At 37.5% G+C, this 18963-nt stretch overlaps 1 protein-coding gene across 1 annotated transcript; it reads right to left on the bottom strand.

Annotated features, from left to right (window-relative positions):
* Positions 1 to 2193: 2193 nt before the first annotated feature.
* Positions 2194 to 10149, bottom strand: LOC148158109 (claudin-4-like). The gene is made up of 3 exons (XM_088007753.1): positions 10078 to 10149; positions 3772 to 3886; positions 2194 to 3320 (listed from the first exon to the last, which is right to left on the bottom strand). The coding sequence occupies exons 2-3, from the start codon at positions 3883 to 3885 to the stop codon at positions 2901 to 2903; spliced, it is 534 nt and encodes a 177-aa protein (XP_087863879.1). The 5' UTR covers position 3886; positions 10078 to 10149; the 3' UTR covers positions 2194 to 2900.
* Between the last annotated feature and the right edge of the window lie 8814 nt (positions 10150 to 18963).

Raw genomic sequence — 18963 nt, forward strand, 5'->3', positions numbered from 1 at the left:
GCCGGTGTACTAAATAAGAAATAAAACAACTCAGTAAATGTTTTATCAATAGAAAGCAAAGTAAAATCACAAAAACATGTGGTTGGCAGATTTCTGAACAGAAATCATGAAAGAAATGACAGAAACATAAAATGGATGAAATAATGAAACAAAATTCTTGTTGAACTTCTGGAGATGATGATGAAAAGACTGGTTCTTCATAAAACAAAGAAAGTTATGGACAACCCTGACCGTCCTCTTCATGAGACTCAGGAAAATAGAGTGTCTTCAGTCAGAGGCTTTCAGATGTGCTGTAATACAGACTGCTGCAGGAGACATTTCCTTCCAACAATATTTCCTTCAGCATCGACAATAACTTTGAAGAATCTGAATTAATGAGTTACAACATTTAATTTCCCTTTGGAATCAATTAAGTATTTTTGAATTTGAATTTATCTTATTCAATTTCATCAAAAGATCTCCGTGAAATCTCATTTTTTCTTCTTAGAGGAATGTGTTTGGATACTTGCAGCAACAGTGCCACCTGGTGGCAGCTAGTATCCACTGACACTGAATCGGAGATGACTGTATGTGTCTATATATGTTCCTTTTTATTTATTAGTTTTTATTAAGAATATCCTCCCCGAACACGCCGATGAAATTCCAAACCAAAAGTAAAAAAGGTGAACAAGACAAAAATAATGAAGAAGAAGATCCAACTCCTAAAGAATTACAAAACACTTTCATCTCGGCTGCAACTAGAGAAATACACGATTGAGCCGACCAAAATAATGAGTCATAACTCATTTATAATGTGTTAATAATTCAACTCAACTGGTGTTTTTTATTTAACACAATAATTGTCTTTCTTTACCTGAGTACAGTTCAAATTAAATCGTTTTAGTGTGAACTAATGTCCATTTCTATTCTTTATATTAATGCCAAGTTATTATAAATAAAGTAAAGAGGAAAAATTTGTTTCATTTTTGTCAAAATAAAGGAGATTATATTTATTTTATCCCAAAAACTCATGAAAAAACAGATGCAACATTCTGGTAGAGTGAATATGTACAAAAAGGAGCCAGCAGGGGTCGCTGTTCTGCAGGGGAAATTCAGAGGAAGATTTGTACAGTAATGGATTATTTTAGTTTATATTGATCAGAGACTATTTATAATAATATATATTTATGGCTAAATAATCAAACAAGTGTAAAAACCAAGATCAATACAATATTATTTTTTCCTGGAAGTAAAATTATAGGTGGAGGAGATTTTAACTCTGATGGCCACCAAGAAATGGAATGCCATTAATTTAGAAACTATCTAATTTTCAATGTATGGACAGTAAAATATTCTGGGATGACTTACAACACTTTATCCAGCAAAAAAACAAACAAAAAAGGGCAAAGAATTACCTTTGATGAGAGACATAGTTTTTTAATAATAAAGATATGAAGAAAGAAGCGACTCATTTGATTCAACTGTTGCTGCTCATTGGTAAATATCACATTCATTAAACAGAAAAACAAGTAAAACAAAGTAAAATTCTTCTTCAATGTCTAAGAAGAAGACATTCACAACAATGCCCTCACATTGTTGTGAGGGCATTGTTGCCCTCACAACAATGCATGTTGTGAGGGCAAGAATATTAGTTAAAAAACCTGCACATTTGTAAAGGAAATGCAGTTGGTATCGTTGCACATTCCCTTAGGAAACATAATTTAAATTTTCTCCTTCAGTTGCGTCATAAAAACGACCCAACATCCATCTAATAAATCCTCAGGTCATCCTGAAAAGCAAACAAATATGAAAGATAAAGGTAATTTTATCCACATTAAAAGGAATCCAATAATTTATTTCTTCTGTTTTGGTAAAAATGTTTTGAAAAAGTGTTTACCTTTTTAAAAGTTGTGGTTGGATCAGGTGTTGGAGGTTCTTCTGTTACTTCTGATCTTAAGGTGGATCTTCGAATGTGAAATGGTGCAACGTTGGCTTCACTTATAAACTGAATGAGGAAGTTCAAAACTCTGTAACTTTCATAAATCTGCTGTGGTTTGATGTCAGCAGATTAAACTGTTGGCATCTGAGCCAAACGACCAAAATGCTGGAAATGAATAAACAGTTTGTGAAGATTTTAGGATCTTTTTTATTTAAACTCAGATATGTGAATCTTAAAGTTTAACAAAGGGAAGAAAAACTCATGAACAGATGAAGTTATGAAAAATCAGAAAAAACTTTTCATTTATTGTTTAAAATGAAACATACAGAAGCAAAAGCTGAAATATACGATAAAATAAAGTCAGATGGTAACTTTATTACAACACATAATTTTGTAAACATATTCTCTTGCATATGAGATGAAGAATCAATCAGCTGAAGTTTTCACTTAAGTAATGTTTTCTATATTTTTGTAAAACTAATCATATTCTATGAAATTGAATTTTTTGATTCATCTTATTTATTTTCCAATCACATCTGACCAAAGATGATGATCTGTTGTGATTATTGTACAAAAATAGAAATAGTTACAGTAAATGTTTTATCAATAGGAAGTAAAGCAGAAAACTGAGAAACATCATGAAATTGAAGCAAATCTGGTTAGTAATTATCTTGACTGGTTTTTAAACTGGAATTAAGAAAGTATGAAGAAAATAAACATAAAACAGTTTTAATATGCAAATAAAAAAAATGAATCAAAAGTTCACTGAAATCTAATTTTCCAGCATTCAGGAAAATTATGTTAAAAGTCAAACACCAAATGTTAAAAGTATAGAAATGATAATTTCACATCATCTTCCCAGTTTTTACCTAAATTTATCCCTTGTCTGCCCATCTGTTGGTCACCAGTTCCTTCCATCAAGCCTCTACATTCTGTATGTTTTAGCTTAAACTCTGTTGCTGAAGAAGCTGGTGGTTCCTCCTCAGCCCCTGGATCTGCTTAAGTAGCAGAGCAGACCTCCAGTCAGCATCAACATCAAACCAGCTATAAAGCCGATATAGATGCTCGCTCCCAGCTTCATTCCCACCAGTCCCTCTGGTCCATTGCTCATATTATTTGAAAACCAGCTGACCGGGATGATCACCAGCAGGCCGGCCAGTATCAGGCCCACTCCGGCTGCCAGGATCATTTTGGGTTTGGTGTTTTCATTCTGAACACATGGGGTGAAGTCGGAACCAAAGAGCAGGAGGAGGAGGCTGAGAATACCCAGCATGCAGCTGATGATGGTCAAGGCCCTGAAGGCCTGCATTTCAGAGGATACCATGGAGCCATCATACGTTACGCACGCCTGCGGTCCAGTACTGTGCTTTCCACACGTCTTCCACAGACCTACATGAACTTCCTATCCACCCAAACACAGAGAAACAGATATTTACATACAATTTATTAAACATGCTGTATGATATTAAATCAGATAGAAAAATCAAATTAATTTCTTTTTACTGAATGTCAAAATTATGCCTTTTATTTTTATTCTTTTATTTTATTTTTTTGAGAATATTTTTAAACTCCCTTCCAAACCAGAAGTCTATATAAATTAATCTCACTGAGTCTTTAAACAGTTTAGAAAAGCCCAGATGATGTCAGGAATCTGTAAGTTTCTGATGAGGCGTAAAACTGCAAAGTCAACATTATGTTTCATTTCTACAGCATTTTTATAACAGTTGTTATAAAGACATTCTGGTTAAATTATGCAATAACACATAAAAAAGTAGCTGATTAATAAAAAACCTTTAAAGCTAACTAATCATAATTATTATGCTAATTTGAATCATAAAATGCCTTTTGGTTACCGTATCACTAAGATGTCCCACAGACCATTCAGGCAGGGCGCAGCAGATGATGACCCCAAGCAGCCCGATGGCGCCGAGAGCCACAAATATAATCTGAACTGTTTTTGATGCCATTCTGTAAAAAAGAAAGATAAAAAAACTGGAATTAAATCATTTTCTGTGATATAGTCTTGGGTTTTCCTCTTGGCTTTGGTAATAATTGGCAGGATTGGGTCTCTGGCAGCAACATGCACAGATAGACACTAGAGGGCGCTAGCCTCTATCAGTCTACATAAAAACAACTACATATAAACTTAGATTTACATTTTATATTTACTCAACTTTAGCTTCTAGGAAAACTTAAAATCTTTCTGCATCAAACTTGCACAACGAGCCACACGATGAGTCTTTCACTGTCCTTCTCTTTCTGCACAAACCCTAAAGTGAACCTTAACATTCATGACCTCAATAAAAATACCAAGCACTAGTTCTAGATATAGAGAAAATTTCCTGCTCATTTACAGAGACAATACTCCCCACCATGTGGGTGTAGATTACATTTTATTTTCCATTTCTGTGTTTAAAAATTACAATGTGATTATCAGACTATTTTAATATGTAAATATCAGTCATATGTCTCACTGGCCACCTGCACAGGTGATGATTCCTATGACAAAGAATCTCTGTTAGTTTTGATCAGGACTTGTAAGGAGCTTTTCCTTTTCATAAGTTTGGCTTCAGCTGAGGTAATGCTGCCATCATTTAAACATTCTTGCTCTCCTGCAACCAACTTTTTGCTTTTCTTCTACAAAAAAATTACATTTTATTTATTTTTGTTTTGTAAATTCCCTTGAGATAACGTCTCGTAAATTGGTGCAATATAAAAAACCTGAACTTCAAATTAATTAGTTTTGTCTCCTGTTGTCTGTAATTGCTGCCTACTCAAAAACCATGAGACAACTTTCATATAATAAATCTCAAGAGCACAACAGTGTTGTAGTACTTGAGATCGGTCTTGGTCTCGAGACCATTTTTAATGGTCTCGCCTCGGACCCGACCACATTTGGTCTTGGCCAAATGTGGTTGGGTGATATATACCATACAAGACCCAAGGTGTAGGTTGTGCAAGGAGGCCCCTGAGACAGTCCAGCACATAACAGCAGGGTGCAAGATGCTGGCAGGGAAAGCGTACATGGAACGACATAACCAAGTGGCGGGCATAGTGTACAGGATCATCTGTGCAGAATATGGACTGGAAGCCCCGAGGTCAAAATGGGGGACACCCCCAAAGGTGGTGGAGAATGACCGAGCTAAGATCCTGTGGGACTTCCAGATCCAGACAGACAAGATGGTAATGGCGAACCAACCGGACATTGTGGTGGTGGATAAACAACAGAGGAAAGCCGTTGTGGTGGATGTAGCAATACCAAGTGACTACAACATCAGGAAAAAGGAGAAACTGGAGAAATACCAGGGCCTCAGAGAGGAACTGGAGAAGGCCTGGAAGGTGAAGACCACAGTGGTGCCTGTGGTTATCGGGGCCCTCGGGGCAGTCACCCCCAAACTGGAGCAGTGGCTCAAACAGATCCCAGGAACAACATCAGACATCTCAGTCCAGAAATGTGCAGTTCTAGGCACAGCCAAGGTACTTGAGGAGAACCCTCATTCTGATTTAGTAATGTAATTACATTAGTTGTGTTACCACCCCCATGCCACTAGAGGCAGTAGCAGGCCCGAAAAGATGTGACTGAGGAACAGATTTAGAAGTACATCGAAAGCTACAGAATTTGCAAAAAACTGTGAGCTGCGCTAAAGTAAATAAAAGAGAGAAGTTCAAATACATTCTGAGAGTGAAACTCTTTCCTAAAGGTGAAAATATATCACAGATTTCAAAATAAAAACGGAAGTATAGGAAACAGCGCCCCTTCACTTCCGGATTGCAATGGTCCGATTTCCAAATAAGGTATGAGACTGACAGTGGTCCGTCCCCACCCCTTTCTGTTTGCTGCAGGTGTACTTGTCCAAACTATGAAAAGCCCCGACGGCGAAGCTCTGAGTCCATGAGAGCCGCTGTTCACGTTCTGGCCACTCGAAAAATATAGTCATGAGTTTATTTTCTAATAAAGTTGCTGAGCTTCAGCTCACTGATAAGCCAGTGGTAGGTCGCCGTCTTCCTTTTAGCAGAGTACAGCGGAGAAGTTGTAGCCTGATGACGTGCCCCTCCTCATTAGCATTTATTAATTCTCCTTTTTTCCCAGTTTTGGGGGAAAACTGATAAAAAAAAATGAAAATTGAAAAAGAATAAATGAAAAGAATGAATGAAACTGGAAAATTTAAAAAGAATATAAATGGAAAATTGGAAAAGAATACATGAAAAAAGGATAAAAGAAAAGGTATAAATTGATTATTGAAAAAGTGATAAATCAGAAAGATAAATGAAAAATAGATCAATTAAAAGGGATTAAATAAAAATAGATAAAGGAAAAGGGATAAATGAAAAATACATAAATGAAAATGGGAAAATGAAAAACAAATAAATAAAAACTAAAAATTGGAAATGTGTTCCTGTCCTGTCCTCCCCGTTGATTGCTTCCCAGGTGTGTCTCATTCCCTGATTACCCTCCCTGCATATGTAAGTCCACCTGTTGTCTTTGTCTCTTGTCGGGTCCTCATCTAACGTCGTCTGTCATTGTTCTCTGTGCCAGTCTGTTCAGTCGTGGACCTTTTTGCCTTCCGTTCTTCCCTGTGCTGCCTGTTTGTTTGGATTTTTGTTTTTGTGGATTTTTTATTGAAGCCATCATTTTTTCATCTCTACCTGGGTCATCAGCGTTCGTTCTCACCACTATCACCTCCACCCCATGATAGGAAAAGGATAAATGAAAAAGGACAATAGGAAAATGAAAATGGGCCAGGCAGAAATAAATCTATGTAGAATCTATGTAGAAATAAATAAAGCCAAAATGGGAATAAAGGTGCCAATTTCTCATTTATTTTTTTATTTTACCCATTTAATTATTTGTTTTCTCATTTATTCATCTACTTTACTCATTTATTTATTATATCTATTTATTTAGTTTTGGCTAAAATGGCTCTAAATACTTTTCGAGGTAGAAATGAGGTTATTAAATGAATTCTTAAACTTAAAGTTTTTACAGTCACTTGCTAAAGTAATGCTTTCATACCATATGCATCTTCTTTCTGGTGCCCCAGCGAACATGCTGGATTCGACATAAACCTTTCAAATTAAGAGTCATAACAAAAATATGCACAAGACAAAATAAAACATGTAAACTAAAAATATAGCAGTAAAACAGACAGATAGACTTAGCTATCTATCAGTGCTACACAGGGCCGTGCAGAGACCTTTGGAGGGGCGGGGGCCCTGCATTAAGTTAAAAAAGGGCACATTGAATAAGAAACACCATACAACAACATAGCAGCAACCCATATTAATCAATAATTTAACTGGATCCTACTATATCATTGCCATCATATGGGGACAATGCAAAGCAAATGTAATATATTTTCCCCAACAAGTTTAAAGTTTCTGTTTCTGCTGCTGACAGTCCTGGAGGCTGAGCTGATCTGAGACTGAAGCTGTTAAACAGACCAGAGGAGAAAGAGGAGAAAAGGTCGCTGGTTATGAAGTATTGAATAAGCAAATTTGCTGCCTTTTTACTGATTAAGCCATAATAATATCTATTATTAGACATTAAGGTTAGGGTTAACCTTGGCTGCAGGCTGCTTTAGATCAAAAAGCTCAAAGGGGTTAACTCTATAATTGTTTGGTGTTGGCTCCTCTGAGATCTAGAATGATAAGACTGGGATATCTGTTAGGATCTGGGGAAGGCTGGTTGGGGAGTCTCTAGTTTCTCCACCAGGGCATCCTGGGACCTTGTGGAGGGCGTGGACCTGGAGCTGCACACCTGCTGCTACTTACCATTGTTTGGAGGGGTTTATCAGGACGGAGCCGCCGACGCTCCAGTACCAGAGTGTTAGCCTGTGATGGTAACATCATTGTAGCTCACCTCCGACCAACCCGTTCTCCGAGTAACCTCCTTTTGTGCTGCCTTTCCTAGGCGTCGTTCCGTGAAGCCCAGAGTTTCTTCAAACTTCTACGAACCTGGGCAGATTACCTAAGATCCTCGAGACCCCGCGGAGTCTACCCGTTGGTGGCCACGTCCCTGAGACCAGCCCTCAGTTTCTGTCGGTGGCAGATCCCTGGTCAAGCGGATCCCTTCCGGCACCTTGTCTGAGATCTCCCTCCACTCACCTGTCCGCCCTCTAGAAAAACTCACGCCCTCGTTCCAGCCTGCAGCTCCGGATCCTAGCGGTTCACCTCTCCGTGCTCAGACGAGCTCACCAGCAAGTAGGTCTCTGGCTGGACTGCAATTCCCACGATCTCTGAACCCCTCTTACCTGCATCCAGAACCACGCAGACGAGCACCAGTTCCGGACCTCCTTGTACATACCTGTTAGCACTGTATTTAATAAATCACCATAACCTCTACCCGTCTCCAGAGTGTGTTCTGCGCATGTGGGTTTAACAAATTAATCTCAACATGACAATATCAAGACAAAGAAAACTCAGTAGCTGCTGGTAGGGGCCATTCAGACATTCAGGGGCCCCTAGAAATGGTTTAATTGTAACACAGACCATAGATCTAAATCTGTCGCATTCATTTATAGAGAATGACAATGTTATTAAATTTTATTTAATGCATTCAGCAGAGAAAAAAATTGTACATTTAGGATTTAATTAGGAAGTTTACTTTGTAAAGTTTAAAGAATCATCTTGATAGTGTGTTATCATTGCTATAATATGGTATAATCTTTGTGTCTGAGCTGGTTTGTTCACAAATACATCACAGGAAATAATAACCAATAATCAGTGATTAATTTTAAGCTCGGGGAATAAACCTGGTCTCCGTCTCACAGACTTCACCTTATCTACAAACACTGTTAGTGATGCTGAGTTTATTTGTAGGAAGGGTTTCAGGGGGCAGTGGGTTCTGTCTAAGGCCCCATATTACCTTGGGCCGGCCCTGCATGAACAGGCGCTGCGATGCGCTTTTCTGAATCTACCTGGAATCTACCTGGAATCTACCTGGAATCCCCCGGTAGCCCTGTGTCAGTCCGCCGATGCTTTGGGGACATTTTGATTCATTTAATTGTGGCATGTTTGGCTTTAAGCTGCTGTCCGAATTATTGCTACAGTATTTTCTCTGATGTTTGTTTTGTGAACTCTAAATGGGCCGAATCTTCCTGTATCACTTGAGGTTCTGCAGTAACTTCTATTCACAGCCGTGAACCTCCAGCCCAGATCCCGTCAGCAGCGCCTTTAACCCGCCTGGTAGGAACGTTAAGGAGAAGCAGAGCGAACAGAGAGCAGGTGGTACCGGGTGGTACCAGGTGGTGGTACCGGGTGGTGGTACCGGGTGGTTGTACCGGGCTTTGAGCTGCGTCGCGACACGGTGACAGTCTCAGTACCGTTTCTAATATAAAGATATTCTTTCTATCTGTCGGTGGGACCGACTCGGACCGCCTGTAGAACCGGGCTTTTAGCAGCCTGATGAAGTTAAAGTCAGGAGTTTCTCTGCAGCCGAAGCATTTCTGTGTTTAGGGGCGAGGCGGGTTTTTTCCTGCTATTGCGAGGATAAATACTGTTTTTCTAACGTCAACATCAGACCTACGTTTTTATTCACAAACCAGCGTATGAAAAATATTCTTGCCCATAATTTGATAGTTAGAGGTTCAGATCCCCTCCTCCTCCTCCTCACCATGGTGTCTGAACAACATGGAGGCTCTGAGAGTCATTATTAGACTGAGACTAGTTCATTTAGCTAAATTATTATATTTAGGCACGTATGATTGCTGAGGGGCACAAGCAGGCCTCCTGACACACAGATTAAAAAACGTAAAAGAAGAAAAAGTGTAAAAAGAAATTTGGGGGGAAAAGGGCACTAGGGGCATCAAGGATAAAAGGGACGTGTTCAAGCCCCCTCAGACCCCCCCCGGTGCTACGGTAGGAAAATCTGACCGCCGGACCGCGCACAGGGTAAAAAAACTCGCAGAGTTTAATTTATTCAATCTGTTCAGCCAGAAAAACCTCCACGGAGTTTAGATAATTGCTGTTAATATAAAAATGTTTGATGCAATAAAAGCGCAGAAAAGAACTGGGAGAAAAGAGCGAAACAAACCTCAACAGAAACATGAAGAATCGTATTAATATTGCTGCTAAAACTTTCTTCTAACATCAGCTAAGCTTTCCTTTATTTTGTGAATTTTTAAAACTCTTTAAATGTGCAAACATGAAATCAAACTGACCGTGAAGATGTTCCGCGTTGAAGATCAGAGAAGAAAATCTTCCTAAACTTCCTGCTTCGGGAAGAAGCTGGGAAACCCAGCCTTATTGTTACGTCATTAATCCTGTTTATCTTAAAAACGTATATTCTCCCTGATGACTGATGTGTTCTGACCAACACCCCAAATAAAGAGCGGACTGAGTCATAACTAGACATTAAAGTGGAAACAATTAAACAGAATGAGAGCTTCAGGCTCATCATACACAGAAATGAAGAAAATACTTTCAATCAAAACTAATTTAAACTTGTGAGAAACTAAGAGAAACAACCTTGGATATTTTGAAAATATATTTCTGTAATGAAACATCAATAAATACATTCATAGCTTTTCTACAAAGAAACAATGACCCAAAACACTGATTATGAGATCTGTGATGAAAAAGCAAAACCGTGCTAGTCTTAAGGTATTTTGTTTTACAACATATTTATAAAACTATATTCCTTATATATCTGTGAAATAATAAGTCAGAGCTCTAATTTATTATTTCTATGAAAGATGATATTTAGCTTGTACTTGTATCACCTTTATAAAGTCCAGATGACTCCAAAGTGCTTCACACTGCATTCAGTCATTCGTTCATTCACACACTGAGCAAACGCTGCTTACTAGCCACAGTCAGCTTGACAGAGGTACAACAGAGGCAAATTGAACCAGCAACCCACCTATTGTGGGACAAAGTCCTGCCACCTTCTTCGCCATCGTCCCTCAATAAAGAAATATACTTCAAACACATAAAATGAATCATAATAAATTCATCACAGTAACCATCTCCATCAAGACAGAATAACAGATCAGTGGTTCTGATTGAGTCCAGAAACCATTTAGAAATTATTTAAAACATGAACCTGTAGCAATACAATAAGGGACTCAATGACATCATTATTACGATACATTCATTATAATCTAACCTGTTAAATGTCAGAACAGATTGAAACAGATCTGATGTCTTTGTGGCAAAAGAATTATTCAAGACAACAAATATTAAAGTGTATTGTGATTTTCATCTACATTTTTAATATGATTAGTTTTATGTTTCTTCCTAAAATAATTATTGATTTTTGGAAACTTGACTGAACAGGAACATTATCTGAACATTGCCAGTGTTCACATTTACCTTCATGTAGTAAATGTGTTGGACTCCAGTGAAGAGGTGTTAACATCACATTCAGTCCAGGTTCTTCTCAGAGTTCAGTCTGGTTATCACCTTACAGACCTTAAAGTGCCAGATTGGTACGAGTTCAACTGTGCTCATATTAAAGCTTCCATCAAGTTTCATCAGCATAAACATGTTGACAATTATTGTTGAAGCTGTTTAGATATTTTTTCTTCCTCCATCTTTGCTCTTTTTACAACAGAAAGTGAAAGGTTTACAGATAAAATTCCTGTCAACAGAATAAAAGACTAATTTAATTCTTTTCAGCTTCAAGCAGGTAAAATAAAAGCTACAATTCCTTTTCTATGCTGATGGACCGGTTCTGAAAAAATGTTGAAAAAAATGATTATTATGAAATAATTACACAATGACTTCAAACTTCATACATGAAATGGTAATACAAATCAGAAAGGTTAAATGAAACTTTTGGCTTTAAATTGTCAAAGTATCAAAGTGAAACATCACAATAGTGTTCAGGTGCAGAAACTGGAATAAACATCATAACATCTTTAGTTTGTGGTTTTAGTTATCTGAACATTCAGAATGAAACTAAAGATTCAGAATGAATTAAAAGATTTAAGTTACCTTGGCTTTAAAGAGAAAACCCTGAATTAGTAGATTTTTTTTTATTATTAGTGTTGTTTTCAAATGTATTTTCATCCTAATTCAAACATGATATGATATGTGTGGGTGCTGCAGTAAAAATTAATTACTTTCATTTTACAGAAACAGAAAGCCTCATCCTTTCGTTGTCTCTTCACAGATATGAGCGATAATAGCAGTCCTGTAGACAGGTTTTTCAACGATAAGATAAAACTCTCCTACTGGACGTGTTTCAACTGGTGAATAAACCAGGAAGCCCCACCTGAGAGAAAAAACTCTCTGCCTTATCGCATAAACTCTCAAACATGAACCACCAGCTTGGTTCCCTAATATCTTTCCTGCTTTTACATGAAGAAACTTTGACTTCAGTCACTTTTATAAAATACTGAAACATGTGTTACTGTAAATGATCAGAGCAGTGACTGACAGAAAAGGTCAGAACAAGCAACAGATAAGATAAGATAAGATAAGATAAATTAATTAAATGTTAAGAAATGAGTGTTGGCTGTGCAACAAGCACTGCTTGCAGTGATGGTGTGGATCCAGGAGGCGTGTCCTTTGACCTTCAGAGCTGTGTGAGAGGTCAAGAGCTCCTGATCCTCCAGCAGGGATGATGGCTGTCTTTCACCAAGACCCAACGGTTGGAGTGGGTGATCAGGTTTATCAGCTGTCATAGCCTGATGGGACAGAGAGAAGCTGTGACTGAAGCTAACAGTATTTTATCATGCTATATTCTATTAGGTTAGTTGTTAGAAATGTTGGATTTTTTCAGGTTTCTTCCACAGTAGGTGCAGATCAGATCAAGGTTCTCAAATTAGATTAAATCAGCTTTGGACTTGGATCTCATTTAATTTTATTTTAACTGCAACCTTTTTTTTCCCCTCTTTAGTTAAAAAAACATATTTGAGTTGTCAAAAAGAAAAGCCAAATTTTGATTGGTTGAGTGTTTGGTGAATTTTGTGCAGCACAAATGTGAAACAGTTTCCAAAAGAACAAAACATTTTCAGCTGCTACAGAGAACACCTTAGTGAAGCCAAGTTTCTGTCTGTTTTTTCTTTTTACAGAGAAACACACGTGTGTTATGATCTGAGGAAGGAACCAGAAGGGTTAGTTAGTTAGTTAGTTAGTTAGTTAGTTAGTTAGTTAGTTAGTTAGTTAGTTAGTTAGTTAGTTAGTTAGTTGTGGCATGCAGTCAGTGATTAAACAATACTGCTCTCATTTGAACAGTTTTGTCAGAGTCAGGAAATGTGAGAGTTGGCTAGGGCTATGTAATAATATCGATTTTGCGATATATATTGATATTTTCTTTCCAGAAAAAAAATCAATATTCATCAGCAAGTATCGTAACATCCAACTGTCCCCTTGCTCACTCACTGCTTGCTTCACCAGGAGAGTGATTAGGTCATCAGGCTTAGAGTGATTCCTTCAGATGTTAAGTGTCAGGGTTAAAAAGGTATCAAACTATTCAGAGCAGGGTACTTGGTGCACTGTATTTACTTTACATATGCATGTAAGCTACAGTTTGTACTGTTTTAATTAAAAGAAACATGTTTTCTCACCAATGGTCTCGAGACCATTTTTTGATGGTCTTGGTCTCGTCTCGGTCTTGGGCTCTGAGGACTCGCCATTTTATTTCAAGACCAGTCGAGACCACAACTGTTAAAATATCACTAAACGTACAGCGTACTGTCCACTTTATTTGTTAACATCTTTGTTTTCATTGGATGCAAAACGCACCGATTAAAATCCAACCAATAAAGTGTTTCTGTTTCTCCCCTCCCCACCGTGTCATTGCAGGGGGGGCGCGGGAAGCTGTCTGGATAAAAAAAAAAAAAAAACATGAACACTGTATGCGCTGGGTTTTTACCTTAGAATGGCCAACTCTGTTATTCCTATGTTAATTTGATACTGTAGAGGCTTCCACACTTCCCATATTTGTGTCCTCTGTCACTTTTATCAGCAGTTAAAACTGTTTAATCCGTTGTTAACATGTTGTAACCTGTTTTTCCGAGCCGCCTTTAAACGCAACATGAACGCTAGACACTCGCGCTGGGTTTACACCTGTGAAGGAGACCTGCTGCTGCTGGGCGGAGCTACGTAGGTTTGTGTTAGAATCAAGGCAGCAAACCAGCAAAACGCAAAGATCTTTTCACAGTTTTTCCCTCCAAACTAACCGACTGAGTTGAGTAAAGCTGTTGGATGCAGGTAATGTTAGCTAAAAGATGACTAGCTAATATCAATACAGCACCTTAAGCTTAACAAGTACCTTGTAGATGTTGGTGTCTATTTTCAGCTACGTACATTCATTTTGCCCCCCAAAAAGTTGACCCCCCCTACCCCCCCAGGTCACATGCATCGTTTCAACCAGACGGCCATTTGTAATCCATAGGGGGGGTGCAGAAAATGTTTGGAAACCACTGGGGGGGCGCAGAAGAAAAAGTTTGGGAACCACTGATCTATGTTATGATTCTATGTTGCTAAATAAATAAAATGATATGATAATGACGTGTCTGACAGATATAGCCGTGAGTTCGTTCCAAGCGTATGACGATCTGACAGTGTACGCTGACCTGACAGAACACTCTTCTTTGTTCTTGTAATGCTCTGCATACACTGCAGTACCTATCATTATTTTATTTAATTATGTACATTGATATTTTTTTAATTAACAAATAAATAAAACACAAGAATGAAAGAGCACGCAGAGCATGCACATTGCTCTTTGATTGTTTTCGTTCAAAGTGGCAGCTGTAATGTGTGCCATGGTGTCAGACTATCGGGTTTCATGTAGCGGGAGAGAGGGTGAGAACAGTCACGATGAGCACCTTGTGCATGGTTACTTCTTGCTTGTTGCTCCTTGGTCAGTGTTCATAGTTGAGCGTTATTTGCCATCTGGGCATTGCCTCAATTGCTATGTTAAATGGTACAGAGAGTGGTGGTTTCTGACATGAGCAATATAGGCAAATGGCCAGGGCATTATCTTTTTAGGGATGGCACCAGACCACCGCGGATTGTAGCACAGAGATGGAAGCAAAGCCGAAAAAAAAGTTTGTTCTGCTTTTAATATTGGTAAAATTGATCAAGTATTTAATATCTAGGTCTTTTTATGGGAATACGGATCTTTCAGATCAGTTTGAGAAGCAATTTTGATCATATTTCACATTTTATTGTGTCATGTAGCGTGGGGCGCTGGTCTTGGTCTTGACTTGGTCTCGGACCCTAAAAGTCTTGGTCTTGTCTTGGTCTCGGGTTAGGTGGTCTTGACCACAACATTGGTGTCCATGTCCCACCACAGCCAGGTATTGTGTAGTTGATGCTTTTAATCAGTTTTCAGTTAAATTAATTCAATCCAACAGTCACAAAATGTCACCAAAATCACTCTGTCCCTCTAAAATCTTTCAGAAAATTGCAAAAGTGTATTGAATTGTATCATTTGCTGAATATTGCAATATATATCGTATCGTGAGCAGAATATCGTGTATCGTATCGTGTCGTGAGATTGTTGTATCACTACAGCCCTAGAGTTGGCTACTGAGGAGAAGTCTGTTTAGGAGAAGTCCTGCTCTGCCTCAAGAGTCCAAGTGACATTTTTATTAATTCACAAGCGTCGTTCAAGGAAAAAGAAAAACAAGGGAACTTTGCCTCAGGGGTTCAGAAGCGTAGAGTCAGTCTAACGACATGATATCAAAAGCAAAAGTGACTTGTTTTCAGGTTCAGACATAACTGGAATGCACTGCTGTCAGTGGGGATTGTGGGAACATTCATCATGTTGCAACAAGTAGAGATCAGGGATCCTGAATAAACCACTTCCAACTAAATATATTAATGGACCAAAAAGTTTTAGAAAACTGTTGAAATCCAAGTCAGAAAGTCAGATGAGTATTTTACTCATTATCTCTAATTATCTTGTCCTTTCTCAAAGTAAAACAGAAGTTTCCCTCAGTTTCTAATATCAGGATTTTATACGATGAGTGAAAATGAGAGCAGCTCAGTGTAAAATATCTCTGTTGTCATGCTGAAGGGTTTCCTGGCTCAGAACTTTAACCAATAGATGGAGATTAATTTGAGAGTCTTGATGATTATTATAATAACATCAGAAGAGTCTTGTTTTAATATTATTTAAAACAAAAAACAACAAAAAGTCCGTCTGATGGAGTTGACACAGAACTGAAGGTGAAAAACTTGATCATGTGAAGTAATGCTATTTATGCAAAATACAGGTTGGCCCACGAAAAAGTAGCCCGCCTTCCTGTTCCGAGTAGCGTGCCGAGTGAATCCTTCCTGTAGCATCTTGTCAGCCCAACCCTTCAACCGAATTTATTGTGAATATAGTGAAAGTGGAGGCGTACGTTCTCACGGGCTCCATTAAGGAAACACGGGACATTTTTTCCACAAAGTTTCCTGCTGCTGGTGTCCCAGCAAAGCGCGCAATACATCAGTTGGTGGAAAAGTGGTGTAAGACAGGATTCTTTCTTTCTTTCTTTCTTTCTTTCTTTCTTTCTTTCTTTCTTTCTTTCTTTCTTTCTTTCTTTCTTTCTTTCTTTCTTTCTTTCTTTCTTTCAAGAAGATGACAGTGTAGAAGAACAAAGTCAAAGTTTACTAATGCCTCTTCAGAGAAAAACAAATGCTGAAGACACAGTGGTGGAGGGATGCAGTCAAACACCAGAAGAAGGGGGTTTTGAAATGTCTAAAAAAAGAAAAGTTTCTGAAAGTTTTGTTGGTTCTCAAACCGAAATTGATGTGGGAGATACAGAATTGGAATGTTCAGGAAAGAAAGCTAGTTTTTAATTCAATGTTTATGTGAAAAGTAATCAATGCTGAAATGTATTTTTATTGAAAAATAAATGTGTTGTTAAAAATAACAAAAAATCTTTCTTTCTTTCTTTCTTTCTTTCTTTCTTTCTTTCTTTCTTTCTTTCTTTCTTTCTTAGGGTTATGGTTAGGGTTAAAAGGAACCAAACGGTAGTCTGTAGCTAAGCTAACTATGCTAAATGGTTGATAATCTCACACAGTCAACCCACCTCTCTTGGAGAAAAACTGGGTTATAAATTAACACTCTTGCCTCTCTCTCTTTCTCTCTTTATTTTTTTGAAAACCTGATTTTATAACTTTTCTTAGCTTAGTAACTGCCACAGTCGTTCTCATCTTCCACTGTCTGCTGCCGCCAGCGTCACTCTGAAGCAGGAACAAACCATTTAACGCACATAGGGGGGTTCAGGGCAAATACGGATGTGTGTTTTATGATCTAGGATTTGGGAACATTAAATTTTTACTGCTAAAAACAATCTTTGAAATACAATATGATTAATTTTATAATTGACAGCGCCCGGATTCCCCCCAAGAGCAATTTATTTATTTTTTCCTTTTTATTGATAAAATAATAATTTCTACATACATTATCAAATATATATTATTGTAAAAACAAATATCTTCACAGAGAAATTATGTGTTTTTCATATTATAATGACATAGAAATTGTAAAAACAATAAATAAATACAAATCAGCTCCACTGAGGGGGCCCCTTAGTTGCCTTGGGGCCCTGAGCGGCTGCTTAGTTTGCTTGTGCCTAGGGCCGGCCCTGGCCGGTGTACTAAATAAGAAATAAAACAACTCAGTAAATGTTTTATCAATAGAAAGCAAAGTAAAATCACAAAAACATGTGGTTGGCAGATTTCTGAACAGAAATCATGAAAGAAATGACAGAAACATAAAATGGATGAAATAATGAAACAAAATTCTTGTTGAACTTCTGGAGATGATGATGAAAAGACTGGTTCTTCATAAAACAAAGAAAGTTATGGACAACCCTGACCGTCCTCTTCATGAGACTCAGGAAAATAGAGTGTCTTCAGTCAGAGGCTTTCAGATGTGCTGTAATACAGACTGCTGCAGGAGACATTTCCTTCCAACAATATTTCCTTCAGCATCGACAATAACTTTGAAGAATCTGAATTAATGAGTTACAACATTTAATTTCCCTTTGGAATCAATTAAGTATTTTTGAATTTGAATTTATCTTATTCAATTTCATCAAAAGATCTCCGTGAAATCTCATTTTTTCTTCTTAGAGGAATGTGTTTGGATACTTGCAGCAACAGTGCCACCTGGTGGCAGCTAGTATCCACTGACACTGAATCGGAGATGACTGTATGTGTCTATATATGTTCCTTTTTATTTATTAGTTTTTATTAAGAATATCCTCCCCGAACACGCCGATGAAATTCCAAACCAAAAGTGAAAAAGGTGAACAAGACAAAAAGAATGAAGAAGAAGATCCAACTCCTAAAGAATTACAAAACACTTTCATCTCGGCTGCAACTAGAAAAATACACGATTGAGCCGACCAAAATAATGAGTCATAACTCATTTATAATGTGTTAATAATTCAACTCAACTGGTGTTTTTTTAATTTAACACAATAATTGTCTTTCTTTACCTGAGTACAGTTCAAATTAAATCGTTTTAGTGTGAACTAATGTCCATTTCTATTCTTTATATTAATGCCAAGTTATTAGAAATAAAGAGAAAAGTTATGTTTCATTTTTGTCAAAATAAAGGAGATTATATTTATTTTATCCCAAAAACACATGAAAAAACAGATGCAACATTCTGGTAGAGTGAATATGTACAAAAAGGAGCCAGCAGGGGTCGCTGTTCTGCAGGGGAAATTCAGAGGAAGATTTGTACAGTAATGGATTATTCTAGTTTATATTGATCAGAGACTATTTATAATAATATATATTTATGGCTAAATAATCAAACAAGTGTAAAAACCAAGATCAATACAATATTATTTTTTCCTGGAGGTAAAATTATAGGTGGAGGAGATTTTAACTCTGATGGCCACCAAGAAATGGAATGCCATTAATTTAGAAACTATCTAATTTTCAATGTATGTACAGTAAAATATTCTGGAATGACTTACAACACTTTATCCAGCAAAAATCAAACAAAAAAGGGCAAAGAATTACCTATGGTGAGAGACATTATAGTTTTTTAATAATAAAGATATGAAGAAAGAAGCGACTCATTTGATTCAACTGTTGCTGCTCATTGGTAAATATCACATTCATTAAACAGAAAAACAAGT

The sequence above is a fragment of the Poecilia mexicana genome, unplaced genomic scaffold (genome assembly GCF_051168715.1).
Source record: "Poecilia mexicana isolate PSO_F unplaced genomic scaffold, ASM5116871v1 scaffold_8, whole genome shotgun sequence".
Taxonomy (NCBI): Eukaryota; Metazoa; Chordata; class Actinopteri; order Cyprinodontiformes; family Poeciliidae; genus Poecilia; species Poecilia mexicana.

Coding starts and splice junctions, on each gene's coding strand:
- LOC148158109 (XM_088007753.1), bottom strand. CDS start 3,885: ATGGCATCAAAAACAGTTCAGATTATATTTGTGGCTCTCGGCGCCATC. Junction 3,321..3,771: donor TGGGACATCTTAGTGATACG/GTAACCAAAAGG, acceptor TTGGGTGGATAG/GAAGTTCATGTAGGTCTGTG.